This window comes from Sebastes fasciatus, chromosome 19 (genome assembly GCF_043250625.1).
Source record: "Sebastes fasciatus isolate fSebFas1 chromosome 19, fSebFas1.pri, whole genome shotgun sequence".
Classification (NCBI taxonomy): domain Eukaryota; kingdom Metazoa; phylum Chordata; class Actinopteri; order Perciformes; family Sebastidae; genus Sebastes; species Sebastes fasciatus.
Window position 1 is genome coordinate 27,855,953 of NC_133813.1, and position 18,432 is coordinate 27,874,384.

At 42.1% G+C, this 18,432-nt stretch overlaps 1 protein-coding gene across 2 annotated transcripts; it reads right to left on the reverse strand.

The window, feature by feature from the left end:
* Positions 1–2,480: 2,480 nt before the first annotated feature.
* LOC141756901 (protein CutA homolog) lies at positions 2,481–14,843 on the reverse strand. 2 transcript variants are annotated; one of them, XM_074616943.1, is made up of 6 exons: positions 13,839–14,843; positions 11,246–11,394; positions 8,923–8,982; positions 8,152–8,197; positions 8,025–8,069; positions 2,481–4,146 (listed from the first exon to the last, which is right to left on the reverse strand). In XM_074616943.1, exons 1-6 carry the CDS (start codon positions 14,028–14,030, stop codon positions 4,063–4,065), a joined length of 576 nt encoding a protein of 191 aa, XP_074473044.1. In that variant the 5' UTR covers positions 14,031–14,843; the 3' UTR covers positions 2,481–4,062. The 2 variants fall into 2 exon arrangements, with proteins under 2 accessions (XP_074473044.1, XP_074473043.1); XM_074616942.1 differs by having other exon boundaries at positions 2,488–4,146; positions 8,020–8,069; positions 13,839–14,835.
* Positions 14,844–18,432: the final 3,589 nt, after the last annotated feature.

Here is an 18,432-nt window from a genome sequence, read left to right on the forward strand (position 1 = left end):
TCTCAGTGGGAGCATGCTATCAGCGTCTGTTTCTTACAGCTTATTCTTAATTATCCTGCATCCCATGGAGAATTTAATGACACACAGGGAGAAAAAAGAGCCAGCCATATGTCTCCGTCTTTACACTGGTTAGATAATATTCATATAGAAATTATTTATGGTATTTCTTTTGTTGCCTCAACCAATTAGGCTTTGTCTGAATGTGCTGTATATACGGTCTTTACAGAAGTACAAAGACAATAATTAAGAGTGAGATTGTGTACACAAAGTATCTGATTATATTTAGAGAATTGAAAACTAATTATGTGTCAGATGTACAGCAACCAGTGCTTATTGAGGTTGGTAGTACTTAGCAATAATAATGATACCAATATATTGGAAAGACATCATTTCATATTAAGTAGAGGAGTTGTTGGTAGAAGAGGAGTGGTAATGATAGCATACTCAACCAGAAAGAATGATATAGTGGATAGGGTTTTTGTGATCTGACAAAAAGCAACCTGCATTAATTCAATAGGATCCACATGTGAATGTCTGGTTAACAGGGGCAGTTCGATGTATATCAAAACACCACCATCTAGTGAGCATTTCATCAAACTGCAGGATACTTTTTCATTTTTTTGCAATATGTATTTCACACAGTGATTCGTCATTAGTCGGCGATAACTACCCACAAAGGCACATCTGTGTGTGTGTATGGCATACTCAAGCATGGCTTGTACACACACACTGATGTGAATGGGTACATTATGCATTCAAGTAACAGACACATGCTCTGACACCAAATGGCCTGATCTCCGGACCTGATGGGGAGGATTATTTTGGCTCCACAGACACAACACCCGACTAAACCGTGTCTGCAGTTCCTTTGTTGGGGCCTCATGCCGGAAACACTTTCTGCAGACTGAGTGCGTATTTTTGTTTAATGAGGTAAGCATGCATGGCGGACCTGTATAACCACAAATAAGGCATGGTATAGCTGGCCGATTTGTTGCAAGTTAGAATATTAAAAGCTCTTTTTGGAATCTAATTAATTAAACCTCTGTGGTCATGTGCTACATCTCCAATGCATGTTTATGAAAGCAAGAATCCAGATAATGAGACCTGTGATGCTCTCAAGATGTGCTGATTAACTAATTAGTTTATTTTTGTGATTCAATTTAAGTTTTACTCGGCAAGACTGCTCCCGTGGAGATCAGGGATGTGTTATCCAAGGGAGACCTGCTCGGATCAGCATCACTTCTTCAAGATACAAACAATGAAAACATTTTATAATCAGTCATTAGAAATACAAGAGAGAGACGATAGTGCTGTCAGTCTGTTTAATGCACCCTCAGTAGTACTGTGTAGCTTTGTTTGAGGTTATACAAGGTGGTAGTAAATGTTTTATCAGTGCAAGCTGAGCTAACCTGGAGCAGAGCAGGACTGGAATTCGGCAGTGTTGTCTTTTTTACCTGTGAATATAGTACACAAGGCAAACAGTCGTGTGTCGCCTTCCAATAAAGGAAATCTTCTACAGCCGGACAGATCAATAATCTATTGATCTGTAGGTAGATTGCTGCTGCGTCCTGTCCTTCTGAGTGTTGCTGGTCAACTTTCTCTTTTTGGAAGTGTTTTTGAGAACAGTTTTAAAAACACATATAAAAGGTGATGTAATAGTTTGGACAGTGTTCTGCTCAGTACATGACTATGATATACCAATTACCCTATTACTATAGTTATCAGTGTAGTATAGTTATGCCATTGATATGCTCCAGCACAAACTATTATTATGTTAAAGGGACTGTTTGTAAAAATCTGAAATGTCTTGTTAACAGCGACACCTGTGGCCGTTAAGTCAACGAAAGTCAGCGTCCTGTTGCTCGCGCTCCTTCTCACTCTACATAGACATGAACAAGCATCGCTCAAAACAGTGAGGAGACACACGTCAGCTAAAAGTACAATATCACTCTATATTTCAGCTGCTTGGCAGTAATGTTAGCTGACCAGACGAAGGTCTCTCCATGAATCAATGCTGATCCTAGTGTGCTGATCCTAGTGTTGGCTTTTCCTGCTTCAGCCTCCCGACCGCGGTCGGAGGGAACAGGGGAGACGCCGGAGTTTTGGTCGGAGACGATAACGTTTCTCTCTGCGGAGACACGGGAAACCTCTGTTGGTCTGGAGGAGCTGCAGCAGTTATTTCTGCACAAACGTCCACTGTACATTCACTAGATATTCTCAGAGCTAAACTATCTCTTCTGCAGTGTGGAGTGTGCGAGCATGCACGTGTAAAAACTAGTCTTCTAGACTATGACAACATTATACACATGCATGCATCTTCTCAAAGATGGACGCATGTATACTGTCTACCATGGAGCACTGAGATTGCTCTTTGTATGCTCGGGTAGGACGGTCTGCCTTGTCCACCCGTAGACTGAAACACTGGCGTACTCTTATTTATGAGGCTATTATTGGTCTGCGTCCATCTTACCTACGGACCTACACCCTTCAAAAAGTACAGGAAGTTACTGTCTTCACTCCCAGCCTTAATCCTATTAACTGTCTCCAAAGTCTGTACTGAACTGGGAGTTCCAGTATGCTTCTCCCTCTTCTTGGAATCAGTTAGAAAATTACCTGAATCTTCAGGTAATTTTGAGCTGGTCTCACTGAATGTCTGAAAGTGCGTCTACAGTAAAAGACGTTGAAACAAGCACATTTGGCTGCAGATGTTTTGAATGCTGATGGATGTTTTTTTCGATACTTTATGATTCTGTAATTTGCTCCTTTGTCTTCATTTTAAATTGTTATGTTTGTTTTATGTCTGCAGCCGTGTAACTGTGCTGCTGCCTGTCTTGGCCAGGACACAGCTCAATGAGTCTTTACTCCTGGTTAAATAAAGGTTAAATAAAGGTTAAATAAAGGTTAAATAAAAAAGAGTCATGCCATCTTAAAGGAATACATAAATAAAAAGCAGAACTTGAGGGCATGTTTCATCAAATGCAAATACTCAAAGATTAGTGCTATTAGAGGACAGTGTTACCTGTAAAAGAGGTGCAGCAATGTATAATAAGATGCATAAATGAGGTGCAGGCAAAGGCTGCATGATCCAGAGTGGTGATTCACCTACTGAGTGGATTATTCTGTGATTCTGGACACCTTGGACAGTGCAGCTCGTTCTCATTCCCAGGGTGTCACATACCGAGGCTTTTTCACGGCCGTTGGCGTTCGATACCGTCGCATTAGGCACCCTTTAGAGCCGGTATAAAACGTCGGGAGTGGGGTGACGTAGTTTAAAGAGCGAAAAGACACACACCCGGTGGGCGGGAGGGGGTGTGGATGGACCAAACAAACACAAGGCTTTCATCCAGGAGACCGCTGTTTGTGTCCCGTGCGTCACGTTACAATCAGCTGTTGGTTCGAGTCCCGTGTTCACAATGTTCAGTGTCATTTTCACTGTACACACGTGGTCGTTTTAAGCTCAACCACGTAGTTCTTTCCTAAACCTAACTACAGTGGTTTTGTTGCCTAATCCCGTGGTGGCGCCGAGGGGTGTGACAAAGCTGCGGTACGTGACGAGTTGGGATGAGAACGTGTTGGACTGTCATATCTCACTTGTATCATGGTTACTTTCCACAGGCTGTTCAAACTGTCATCCACAGACAGTTAACTGAACACATCACAGCACAAAGCAGATCTACTGTTCTGGTGGTTACCTACAGATGAATATACTATATTCTAAACTGACCAGTAGGGTCTATGGGACTGTGTGTTTGAGGCGTCCTGATATGCAGTGTTAACCAACACCTGCCAGTCAATCAGAGGTATTTTCTCTGACTGTGGTACAAAAGCTCTTTAGAGGACTGAAATCAAGTCTCCACAGTACAAAGTGGAATTTACAATGGAAAGGTCAGAGCAACACAATAGTATAAATGTCACATATCGAACTTTTGTCCAACTGAGTGCTTTCTGAACCTTTTCGATCCAAAGTCTTCAAACAACAGGCTGTACGCGTTGCTCAGTGTCCTTGTTGCTCTGCAGAGACCGGCTTTGATTTGAATGATGTATCAGTCGTCTGGAATGGCTTCATCCATCCACTTCATGTACGCCAGACTGCCGTCCTCCACCGGGAAGCTGAGGACTTCTGGGTTCGCATAGGGGTGGACAGACCTTGAAGGGACCCACGTAAACATGTCAGATAAGACAAAGAATTTCTTCATATAATAATATATGAACACTACAGCAGAGAGTCATGTCTGTACTAGGCAAGGAGAGGAAAATATATATATAGATATATATATATATCTATATATATATAGATATATATATATATATGTGTATAGCACCTTTCAACAACAAGACAAAGACATAACATTAGACATAAAGGTAGTAAGACACATGTCACCTGGTGATATTGTTATATAAATCTGTGTGTCCTCTGCTGTTAGTGGGAATATGTAGATGTGGAGCAGCAGAGGCCCAGAATGGAGCCTTGGGGGACTCCATTCATTCATTTTCTGTCTGTTCATATAGTCCCCGTCTTTCAAATAGAATTCAAACCAGTTTATCACTGTGCCAGAAAGTCCCACCCAGTTTTCCAGTCTAGTTATATGTTGTAGTCGATCGCGTTGAATTCAGCACTGAGATCTAACAACAAGTAGGGCTGCACAATTAATCCAATATCAATCGAGATCATGACTTTGGCTTCCCACAATGAACGATGTTTAAAATGCTCTGCTCATAGAAAACTCTGCTGCATAAATGACGCTTTTCAACAGTCTCATATATCCAAGTTTTTGCCACACACAAACGTGCAGCTGTCACATGATAGTTTTACGTCGGCACACACACACACACACACACACACACACACACACACACACACACACACACATACACACACATACACATATAACATGTCGTCGGTGAGGAAGAGCTTCATCAGATAAAGCTGCAATTTGTCACAACTGCAAGTTCAGAATAAGCCGAGTTAATCAAAGCAAATATTGAAATACAAATACAATCATTTATTTTCTAATCATTTAAATTGTGTGTTTTTATGTATATAACCACTATAGATGACGATAAAGTAAAAGAAGAACATTTAGAGTTTTTGATGGTTGGAACGTAGCACAACATGGAAGTGAAAGCAGCGCTCTGTTTATTTAAAGGTGAAATTGCAATAAAAATATTGTCCCTAAAATGTATGAATTATCATGATAAATAAATAATCGTGATCTCAATATTGATCAAAATAATCGTGATCATCATTTTGGCCATAATCGTGCAAAAAGGACTGAAACTTTCCCCCGGTCTGTGTTTAAATGGACGTCATTGAAGAGCTTAACAAGAGCAGACTCTGTGCTCTGCTGTGGTCCAAATGCTGACTGGAAAACTATTGTTTAGTACCAGGAAGCTGTTAAGCTCTTGAAAAACAGCCTTTTCAACGATTTTACTTTAAAATGGGAGGTTTGATATAGGCCTATAATTGTTCATTAGTGAGTTGTCTGGATTGTTGTTGTTTTAATAAGTGCAGTTTGCAGGGGGCTGTGGGGAATAGCCTGGGACTAGAGGAGTGTTGACTGTGTGCACATCTGATGCCATACAGTTAAAAACAGTATTGAAAAAGCCGGTAGGCAGAATATCCAGGCAGCAGGAGGAGGATTTCAAATGTTGCACAATTTCCTCCAAGGTTATATGGTTGATGGGATCAAATGGTGTCACACTAATTGAATTTGTTTTAAGTGTATGCGAGGACGATACAGACCCTATACCTGATGTGGAGGAACTTACAGCTTGTCTAATTATCTGGATTCTGTCAGTGTAGAAGGAGGCATTCATGGCATAATCTAGTGGATAAAAGTCCCGGGGTTGCTGATACAGGAGGGTCCGTCGTTATGAATAAAAAGTCTCTCTTTATAGGTATAATGTACCTTTTTCTTACCAGAGACTACCTCTACCATAGTGGGTGCAATACCGTCAAAAACATCCTGACATTTTAGAACTGAAGATCATTGACGAAGGCCCAAGTGAGGACAGGTGTGAAAGAGAAAGCCTGAATGAATAATTCACTGGAGTTTCAGTGTTTTGTGATTGACTGATTGAACATGTGAATGCACTGAGACATCCATCTCAAATTAAACATAGGGATGATCAGAAAGACCAACATCAGTTACCACAACATTGGAAATGCTAAGAGCCTTGGAGATGATTAAAGGGATGGTTTAGGTGTTTTGAAGTGGGGTTGTATGAGGTACTTAGCACATGAATTCACTGGTTTTGTCTCAGTGAGTCTTGGGAAAGTTATGGTGTCTTTTAGAAATAGCTGCCTATTTAAATCCCGTCCAGTTCAGTTTAGTAGTTAAAGGAAACTTAGGAAATGGTTTTGTAGTTTGAGACAAGTAGGAAGAAGTATGAAAAAGTAGCAAAACTAACAGCTAAGCAGAGAGTGAGAAGAGCAAAGCAGGAAGCAGCAATCCAATTATTTTCACCCTGGACTTTTCAACCCCAAACATAGACCCAAATAGATGCCATTTTAACAACTTGGCTCATCAAGTCTGATGCTGCAGTAACAAATGGCCAAATGAGCAGAAATGTAGATGATTAACTCCTTGTGGTTATCTGATGGTGTTGTAGTGGAATGGTTATTTCCCATTTTTGTTCATGTCAAACATATAAAAATGATTTTCAAGCTGAAGCATCTGAGTCCAGTGCTACTTCTTCCAATTACTTTAGACACAGCAACAGTAAATTAGGAAGCGTGTGGGCAACAACAACATATTCAACACATTCACTCCGATTACCACAGCTTGGTCAGCGGTCAGTGGTTCAAACTGTGACACTCTAGGTACCTCCAGCATCAGTTCTGGACGAGTCAGGGACAGTGTGTCAGTTTCTGCTCGTTGCATGCATGGTGTCTTTTCAAAATAAACTTCCAACATAGGTGTACTTAGTTTTTAGGTTTACTTTACAACTAAACTACTTGGTTTAGGCAACAGAAGTACATGGTAAGGCTTAGGAAAAGATCATGGTTTGGGTAAAAGTACGGAAGTTACGTAAGAGAACTACGGGTTAAAACGGTAAATCAACATTGACTTGGTTTCATGCGGGACACGAACAGCGGTCTCCTGGGTGAAAGTCCTGTGTTTGTTTGACCCTTCCAACCTCCCCTCCCTTCCCACCCGCCATACGTGGAGTTTCTCGCTCTTTATACTCCGTCAGTTGCTCTGACCATCTAATAATGACGTGGATGGTTTTACATTAGAGTTAACTGAAAGCCCTGCGTGTCTCATACAGACGCTAAAGGGTGCGTCGGTATCAGCTGCCGAAGGGCACTGAGCAAGCTGCGGTATTTGACGACTTGGGAGTGAGAACGAGTTGTAGAAAATGTTGTAATGGTTTGATCACAGTTACTGTTTTTCTCGACCAGTGAAGTGGCACACTGGAGCTCCTATTTGTTAAGCAGTGGAGTCATTTTAAGTACACAATTAAGGCAGCGTCGGCGTTAGGGGCCACAAACGTAGGACGATAACAACTAACCCATCTTTTAAGTGGTTACGTCTCCAGCTGCAGTCTGATATGGAGCTCACAGCTGATATGTAGGCTACGTGGTTTGTTTACATGACGTAACAAGAAGTGCAGATTTAACGGATTCAGTGTGGACAGAGAGCGTCAGATGCCACGCGATGCGGCGTTAGGACACGGTGTTAGTTTATAACCTGTTTTGTGGCCATATCAGCACGTGTATGCGTCCGTGTGAGCCTTTGTGCATAAGTGACAGTATGTATATGCCTCTCTGTCAGTTTATTTCTTTCATGAAACACGATAATGTTAAATATACACTTAATAAAGGCTATATGAGGTGAAAAAAAATGCTCCCCCTGTCAAAGCTGATTGCCCGTCCATCCCTAAAACTCTGCACCGACCGTGAATTAAGGTCCAAGTTGAAAACTGTCTACAGTAGCATGCACAGAAACTTAAACAGTAATTGAATGTACATTTGTAAATAATCTGAAATAAGCATTACATAAAGCAGCCTCTCACCTCACATAATCTATGACGTGCTGGATCCTGGACGTCTTTGTTTTCACCAGCTGCAACAAAAGTGACATCTCATCTTACACTTCTGCTTCAGCATACATGTTTATCATAAGAGGACTTTCACACAAAGCTTACCATCAGAACTTCACTTGCATCCTGGATTTCTCCTTTCCAATAGTACCTTAAGAACCAGAAAACCTAACATTAGAACTACACCATGTACCACACATTACTACTGACTGAAAAGTACCAGTATAACTCAGTAAAAAAGCATACACGAAAAACTTTGTTTGAAAGAACACAATCAATCCTTGCCCAAACATTTATGACGACCGCTGTGATTCACAGTGATGCTGTCAAACTGTTGGGGACAGGCTTTTATGATGTCAAGGGCAAAACTGCCACTTTGATTTTAAACATGGTGCTTTTTCTCGTGGATTGTGAAAGAAAAGCTAAGAACCCATATTTAAACATGTGAAATGTCAAAATAAAGGTTGAAGTATAAGACTAAATAAGCCTGGACACAACTGAAACTCCTCACCTGCACTCATACACATAAAAACCCCGACCACCTCCATCACCACCCCCACCCCTAAACTAACCTGGTTTCTTTTGTGGGTTATGCATAAACAGGAAAGCTAAGCCATGCATATAAACATGCGATCGCTATGAAGGCTAACTGCCACTCAGCTCCCAGTGATGGGGAAACTGATAAAAGCATTTAGATGCAGCCCATTCACCTTGTGGTTTCCTTGGTAACCAGCTATGTAGTGGAGAGAAAAAAAGAACATAATGTGTTTATGTGCACAACATGTGTCTGCACATGTGAGGGGCATTATAATTAAGCTAGTCTTTGCGTCGGTGGGTACAAAGTTGTGTAAAGGTAGGAGGGAAAATATGATTTACATGGTGGAGGTCCTGGAGAGAATGTTGATGCTGGCTGCAAGCCGCCTCTCCATGATCGCCCTGGAAAAACAGACAGAATGGTAGGGAGTGTGGATGGAAACGGAGCGGGTAGACATGGAAAGAGAGGAGAGAAAAGTTAAACAACTGTTTATAAATTACAGCCTGAAACTGAGCCTTTCATTATGCTGCTCTCCAAGCAGGCCACAGCTAGGCTAAGGACTGTTATACGCACTCATGTTCAGAAAAAGAAGGTAAACTTTGCTTTCTGCTGCTGCTCAGCTGATATTCTAGTTTATTACCAGCTCCGTCGTGCCCCCTCCACTAACCGCTGTCTCTGAAGGAGGGGATTTACATATCTGGCACCCACATCGTGCACCGCTACCTTCTGTCTTGACACGTGGTAAATAGAGCTCATTTACATGCAGCTAAAATGCCAACAAAGAAGATGAGAGTGCAAACACAGCGCTCTGCCGGTGACAGGACTGTATCTCTTTTCTAGACAGAAAAGTCTAACTTACTGTACCTCTGGCTGACTGACTTTCAATTGTTTAAATCACTTCCACTAATTTCCAAATTCATACCAAAGTAAAGGAATTTAATTAGCATCCAGATCAAAGACCGCATATCGCCAAGAAGTGAAAGTCAGTTGTTCGTTCCATTGCAACATCAGCACCCAGCAGCAAAGCTACGCTTCCGCCATTTTGGACATAAAGCGACTACCGAACGCCAGTATAACATCTGCATACAAGTGATGTACAAAAGTAAAACTAAATCATTTCTATTCTATTGTCATATTCTACTGAAATGTCCTGTGTTGAACAATAAAATATTAGCGTTTTCAGTCCAAAATGGTGGCCGTGGCACTAGAGTTTCATCTCTTTGCTTCTATACTCTTTGTCCAGATTAAAGGAACAGTTTGATACTTTGGGAAATACACGTATTCGTTATGCTCCCGAGAGTTCGATCCGAAGGTGGATACCACTCTCATGTCTGTATAGTAATGCTGAATTCACACCAGGCAGCGGCGAAAAGTGGCCCGCCGCAAATACTAAATTTTTCTGTGGCTGGGAGGCGTATTCATGTGTTTCAGGCAGGAAGGGATTCTTTGTAACGTAGGTCAACATGTCACAGGAGTCACAGGGTGTGTTTCCTGATGCATGGCTGCAGATACCCTGGCTGCAGATACCCTGGCTGCAGATACCCTGGCTTCAGATACCCTGGCTTCAGATACTCTGGCTGCACTTCGCCGCTAAAAGTGAAACTTCCCAACTTTTAGTTTGGCTGAACTTCAGCTCGCCGAGCTCAGGAGCGTCCGTCGCAGCTGTTCATAGAAATTGCATGACAGCTTGCCGCAGGCCGCACTTTGCCGCTGGTCTAAATATGAAGCTTGAGCCAGCAGCCGGTTAGCTTAGCTTAGCATAAAGACTGGAGGCAGGGGTAACAGGTGGCTTGGCTCCTACCAGCACTTCTAAAGTTCGCTCACTAATTAGTTAATTATGTTTTATCTCCTTTGTTTATTCTGTGCATAAACTGAACTGTAAAAACGGCGTGTTGGCGCAGTGACTTCTGTGAGGTTAACAGATTAAACAAACAAGATATAAGATAACATTCATTCAATAATCATTTAAAGGGATTGTTTGGGTGTTTTGAAGTGGGGTTGTATGAAGTACTTATTGTGTTACCTACAGTAGATGACGGTCGGCATACACCGACACCAGAGCAAAGCAATACAGTGCTGTGAACAGGGACAGCAGAAAAATTAATTTTAGCCACCTAAAAAAAGTGTACGCTATATTTATAATATTTTCACCACTTTATCTTAACGTCAGACAGCCCTTTCCTTCTCCTTTCTGACGGGGAGCTGAACTGAAAGTGAAACTTATCTATGCTCTCTCTAAAGCCAGTAGACTCAGATGACAAAAAACAAAGCAATATGTTTCACTTTCAGTTCAGTTCAATGTCGGAAAATATTCTAAATATAAAGTACACTTATATGGATATCAATTTTTTTTAGGTGAGCCTTTCTTTTAGGTGTCTAAAATATGTTTTGTTGCCGTCCCGTCCACAGCACTGTATTGCTTTGCTCCGGTGTCGGTGCTCCTGTCTGTTTCTTGATGCTGGGGGCGTGCTGACCACCATCTACTGTCAGGAATACACCTACTATGGATAAATACCTCATACAACACACCTTCAAAACACCCAAACTATCCCTTTAACATCACAAATGAAACCATATGTTTCCAAATGTAGCTCATACATCATTTTTGAAGTGCTACAGTAGTGTGATGCAGACTGTAAAAGATGTAACCAGGTGTGACAGTACCTGCCGATGTCCTTGGCTGCCTGTTGGTTGGGACTGTTGATGAGGAGAACAGAGTGGTGGCCTGGTACATAGCTCCCTGTGAAGGCTGAATGAAGCTGGACCCCAATGGACCACAACCCAGGATACATGGACACGGACAGGACCAGGAGCTACAGAGGGGGTTGGGTGGGATATCTCAAACTGTTGAAAATGTCAGAGTTACCTAACAGACTTTAAGAGCATGTTTGTGGCATACCGATAAATGATATGGACATTTGGCTGTTTCATGTTATTTTACGTTTGGATTAGGGATGTAACCTAAACATAATTAACCGTTAACCGACATTAAGCATTTTAACCGATTAACGCAATTGGTTAAAAACGGTTAAAATAAATGTTAATAATTAATTAAAAAGCTGAGCGGCTCAGAGGAGCAGCTCTTCACTTTAAGGGGAAAAGCTGGTCCACCTTAACAGTCCACCTTACGAGGCGGAGCCGGAGGAGTTGTAGTTTAGTAGCATTTATTCACCGACAAATAAAGTGTCCACACACTGCTACACCTACGTTCACAGCTAGAACGCCACCAACAACCTCACACTCAACACCAACACACACACACACGGTCTGTTAGGAACTCACTAAAGTTACGCAGACTACGTGTGGCGGCGGCGGCGAGCACGAAGCCTCCGGCAATGCTAGAGCTGCTAACGTAGCACAAACACACACACTGTTTGTTGGACACTCACTAAAGTTACACCGGGCAGACACACAGCTGACAACCTGCTAAACTAAACTAAATGTGCGGTGGAGACTTTTACTGGGAAAGTGACTGCATGTCCGCGACACTACACGCAGCATCGTAGCTGCTAAGTTAACGCTCCCGGACGGTGAACTGGAGACTCCCGTCAACCAATATCTGTTGTGCTCCTGCAGCTGGTACACCGCTGCATGAGGGGCACAAATCTTGTCGGTTAACGGTTAATAATTGGTTAACGAGGGTCAGTTATCGGTTAAGATTTTTTTTTTTTAAATGAGCATCCCTAGTTTGGACTAGGCAATGACGTCGATCAGTGTCAAGACATTCAGTCCACTGACACAGAGGAGCAAAGAAACCAGAAAACCACCCAAGAAGCTGGAATCAGACAACTTTGACTCCCCCCACCCCCATTTTACCACTCACTAAGTGTACTAATTATTAGGACGAGTTTCAAGTTGAGTCTCAATTTACTGTGTGTGCGACTTAAGTGCGACTCGAGTCCCCATCTCAATATATACAAGTATACCTGCAGTATAAAAACGATTCAACTGGTTTACTGAGAGTATACTTCAAAGTGTACTTTCATAAACTGTAAAGTGGGCAACATGTAGCCTTTATAACTATTAAACTATCAGTATACTTATAGTATAGTTGCAGTACAAAATAAAACTTAGGTGTCAACTCTATTCTTATACTTAAAGTACACTTAAAAGAATACTTTTATAAACTAGAAAGTGGGCCAATTTAGTCCCAAGAAGTATTAAAGTAGTAGCCTACACTTACAAGTATACTGCTAGTACATTGATACTAGTATACTATACTTGGGAAATATATAGTTGAACCTAACTTAAGTAAATCAACTCCATGGTGTTTGGATCAGACATAAATGATTTGGACATTTGGCTGTTTCTTGTTATTTCATGTGTGCATGATGTACAGTCATCACAACTCTATGTCATGATGTGCTGCCCTCTGAAAGGATTGCTATGTTTGGATCAGATTCAGTATTTATCCTCTTATTATGTGGCGTTGTCTGTCCCAGATAGATGGAGGATCCGGGCTTTGGCTTGGACGCTCTGACCATTTTATAATCTGTCCTACTTCTCTGCAACAGCACAGACACACAGCTGCATCCAGCACAGACACACAGCTGCAACCAGCACAGACACACAGCTGCAACCAGCACAGACACACACAGCTGCAACCAGCACAGACACACAGACACACAGCTGCATCCAGCACAGACACACAGCTGCAACCAGCACAGACACACAGACACACAGCTGCATCCAGCACAGACACACAGCTGCAACCAGCACAGACACACAGCTGCATCCAGCACAGACACACAGACACAGACACAGACAGCTGCATCCAGCACAGACACACAGACACACAGCTGCATCCAGCACAGACACACAGCTGCAACCAGCACAGACACACAGACACACAGCTGCAACCAGCACAGACACACAGCTGCAACCAGCACAGACACACAGACACAGACACAGACAGCTGCATCCAGCACAGACACACAGACACACAGCTGCATCCAGCACAGACACACAGACACACAGCTGCATCCAGCACAGACACACAGACACACAGCTACAACCAGCACAGACACACAGCTGCATCCAGCACAGACACACAGACACAGACACAGACAGCAGCATCCAGCACAGACACACAGACACACAGCTGCATCCAGCACAGACACACAGCTGCATCCAGCACAGACACACAGACACACAGCTGCATCCAGCACACATGTTAGAAGACACACGTCTCGTTATGGATTACTTTTCTCAAAGTTTTCAAATGTGAAATGATTGTACAAGTGAATGCTCTTCTTACCAAACCTGCCATGATGAGCAGTGAGCGGCAGACCGACAGGAGGACCGAGAGGAGGAGGAGCGGCTCTCTGTGGCATCTCAGTAGCAGCAGCAGCCTCTCCATCATCATCATCATCCTGCTGCTACCGGGGACACTAACGGCATTCACAGTCCGGCTAGAGCGGACTAGGACAGGGACACACTCCACTCCCATACACCGCTGACACTTTGTCCAGAGATGATTAGAGTTCCGTCATATTCAGAAGCAGTTGAGTTAAACAGGTTCAACAGCTGCTTAGTGCGGGAGAAGCCGTCAGTAAGGTCATTAGCTTTATACAGTAGAAGAAGTATATAGTGTTGACAGGTAGTTGAGGTCGGCCGCTGGATAAACCTTCGAGCCCTTCAATTGGTTGCTTGACACTTCCTGACACGCAGGCGACCAATCAGATTGCAGGTTCAGCTCCGGCTGCCCCGCCTCCGGGCCCTGCTCATAATCGGCTTTAGTTCGAGTCTGGACCGAATAAAAGCACACTGGCCTCAGCCAGCCTCACTGCTCACTGCAGACAGCCTCACTGCTCACTGCAGACAGCCTCTCTTTAGACAGCCTCACTGCAGACAGCCTCTTTGCAGAGATGTACAGAGAAGAACATTGTTTTATAAGGATGCTCTTCAGAGGTGGAAATAGAAATAAACTACAGTGTTGTGATAAATTATAAACCTATATTTAGCACCATAGTTAACACTCCAATATGTTTCTACATATTGCATTTTAATGAGAAGTCAGAAGAAACAAAAATGTATATTTGAAGTTTGATTTTGCAATTATTATTTTTACACATACATCATTGGGGTTTGTGAGAGCCTAAACAATATGAGGAAGTAAACAAGATTGAAGTATAAAATATCCTAATATTTTATCCACCACTGCCTAAAATGTTACTGGTTTACTGACATTATGCTGACACAGGTTATGTGAGGGTGTATTTCTTAATAAAGGTTTCTGATATGGAGCAGATTAAATTAATATGATAACACAATGCATAGGATCGTTTTTTGATTGACACAAAAAGATAAAACATTTCCAAACAATATACAAAACAAGAAATATATATATATATACACACACACACACACACACACACACACACACACACAATTAAACTTGATTACAATCGTCATTGCAGGTACATACATGAAATATGACATCTGCATGTAATCATATTAAGATAAGATAAGATGAGATAATCCTTTATTAGTCCCACAGCGGGGACATTTGCAATGTTATTAATGTTAAACTCACTTACTGTATTTAACTTATTAAAAATTACATTTGGACTCAACTTAACAGCATTTACAACCTACATTTCAAGTAACTGATCTTAAAAGCTTTCAGAAAATAGCAAGTAGCAAGACTGGCATAATAAATCCAGATATGTAAACTAACCAGTCTAAAGCTGACTGTCAGTAAGTGCTTCAACTTAAAAATAATGAACGTATTGGTGTGTGTCACAATCATATCAGAGTTTCTATTGGCCCAAAGCTAATGTTGGTGGGAATAATGGACACAATATGCTGGTTTTATTGGTGTAAATGGTCCCCATCTGTAGATATGCACTTTTTAATGATACAGCACAATTTTATAATTTATAGCAAATTCTCTGGCGGACCCCCCGACAGAGTGCCACGGACCCCACTTTGACAATCACCGCTTTTACAAGCTCTTTAGTCGCTGCAGTGAGTTGTAAACTTTAAAGACTTAGAGCCAATGCCCAGATGGTAAAATCCTAAAGACACCATTTATTTAAATGGTAAAGTTTAAGGGACACTTGTTACAAACTAATATAACTGCTATCAGCCTTTTAAGAGGATAGGAAGTAGCTTTGAGTGGCATGTAATAGGCTAATTAACAGTTGGCACCTGGATAAGACAGATGTGTGTTTGTTTTCACACTAAAAGTGCTGATTATCCTGTAACACTGAAACAAACAAACACATGCAGAAACAGCAGAGCTAGAGAGAGAAAGCTCTGGATCCTCCTGTTCCAGTGTTTCTGATTCCTCTCTGTTGGCCAATCACATGGAAACACACAGATCTACTGGTGTGTGTACACACACACACAGCACACACGGTGACTAAAGCAACTTTCAGATAAGCTGAACAGAAGAGCCGAGGACCCTGCTAGGCTGCATGTGAATGAGGGAGATTCAGACAAACGGGAATCTTAAAGAAATATGAATAATTCAGAGGTGGATTGTTGGAGCGAGAACGAGCCAAACATTCTGCTTGGCATTTCATTGGCATACATGAAATAGAAGTATGGTGGGAAACTAGACATATGGAAGACAGATTAGTAAAGAAAAATAAGGCTATTGCATGCTATACTTGTTGGTTACATGGTCCATTGCCCCTTAAAACTGCGACACTACTACTTGCACTACTAGCTTGACAAGAAGGAGGCTAAATAACACTCTAAACTTAAGCGAAATTTTGGCAAGGAAAAACTGGCATTTCAAAGGGGTGCCTTGACCTCTGACCTCCAGATCAGTGAATGTAAATGGGTTCTATGGTTACCCACGAGTCTCCCCTTTACAGACATGCTCACTTTATGATAATCACATGCAGTTGTTTGCATGCAAATGTGTTATTTTCTCCTATTCTAAATGATGTATCCGAATATTTCTGCATACTGGGGTCCATAAACAGTCTTGAATTCCATAAATTGGGTCTCCCTGTAAAGCTGAGACTCTGGTGGATCCAATGAGCCCAACTGGATTCATGTGTGATGATGTTGGTCCCCATAGGAGACATTTCATTGACCTCACTGTATAAAATGACCTGTGGTGACCTCTAGGATAATCACAGCCTCATGAAACTTTACAGCCACAAACTAGACACCTAGAGCATTCAGAGGATGGATGGATCAGACTAGAGATCTAGAGCATTCAGAGGATGGATGGATCAAACTAGAGACCTAGAGCATTCAGAGGATGGATGGATCAGACTAGAGACCTAGAGCATTCAGAGGATGGATGGATCAGACTAGAGACCTAGAGCATTCAGAGGATGGATGGATCAAACTAGAGACCTAGAGCATTCAGAGGATGGATGGATCAAACTAGAGACCTAGAGCATTCAGAGGATGGATGGATCAAACTAGACACCTAGGGCATTCAGAGGATGGATGGATCAAACTAGAGATCTAGAGCATTCAGAGGAGGATGGCTTTCCTAGCTAGATTGACATTAAGGGGGTTTCTGAGCAGTTTACACAACAGAAGTGCTCGCCATCCAATCAACGAAAAATGCAATTCTTGCAGAAATGTCAAAAGTTTTTGATCCCAAATCATGGCTTTTTCTATTGTGTTCCTCAAGGTCTTGGTTTCTTAATGTGGTATTCTGGAGGGATTATTGATCATTTTTTATCAATTCTCCAGAGGTAAAAAATGATTAAATTTAGCACCAAATCTGTGTAACAAATGGTATCAACCCAAAGATTGCTGCAACAACTTATGAGACATAATAGAGCATGGGGATAGTCATCATATACTTCTATCATAATGTTCTGAACCCTTATACACTTTCACAACTAATTTCTAATTCGTTTATTAATGATTTTTTTCTGATTAATGACTATAAGAACTTGACACACAGGACTGAGCTGCATCTCAAATTAATCTTCAGGTTCCCAGCTTTCGAAAACAAAAGGATGAAATGGTAAGGGCTTAAAAGGTGGAATATTCAACGGGACGTGAACTGGCACAAGTCATTGTGTTCATAGAAGCTATGGATTTTCCAAGAGTGTTTTTGTGCAGGATGTCCACATGGGGGAGCTGTGGGTCCATGCATTTCTCTCCTCATGCCCTCCTTCCATTGTGAATACATTAAATGTAGAGTGTTCATTTAGCATGTATAAAACTCTCATCGACTGAAATGAAATGTAAATGCTATAACAAAGCAAGCTGCATGACTCATCCCATTCCTTTTTTTCCTTTGACCTCTTCCCTGCCAGCCTTGCGTACTTTGCCCCCCCCCCCGCACGGATCACAGAGCGGACAGCAGGGGGCGCCACGGGCGTCACAGCCTCAGAACAAACCAATTTATTTCCCAAGCTCACACAGGCTTCATTTGAGAGCCCATCAGAGAGCTCCGATAGAGCCACTTAAGCCACTGTTCCCCTACATGAAAGAAGGCAACCAAAATAGAGAGATAGGAAGAAAGGCGAGGAGCCGCAGGAGAGGCGTTTGATCTGCTTGTTCTGGGGCATCACTCAGAGGGGTTCACTTCCCCTAAGGAGAACTGCTGAGGCCTGTTTGTCCCTTTAGAAGTCTAATGTGAAAAATAGGATGACTCTTATTTCTGTCTTTGCTTCTTGTCTGTTTGTGTATAATGAGGCCACAGGGTCTACAGTAAGAGCAGTAAGGAGGAAATTAGAGATGAGGAGAGGGAAAGTACAACAGCATCTGGCAGGAGGTGCCTTTCCCAGTTTGCCATTAAACTGCGATTGTCTCTTGGTGGGATCAATGAAGTTGCCTCGCTGTGAAATAAAAGAATTAGAGAGAATTAGAGGGATGAATGGAGCGAGGTGTGTGAACACGGAAACAGAGAGGTTACGGAGAAT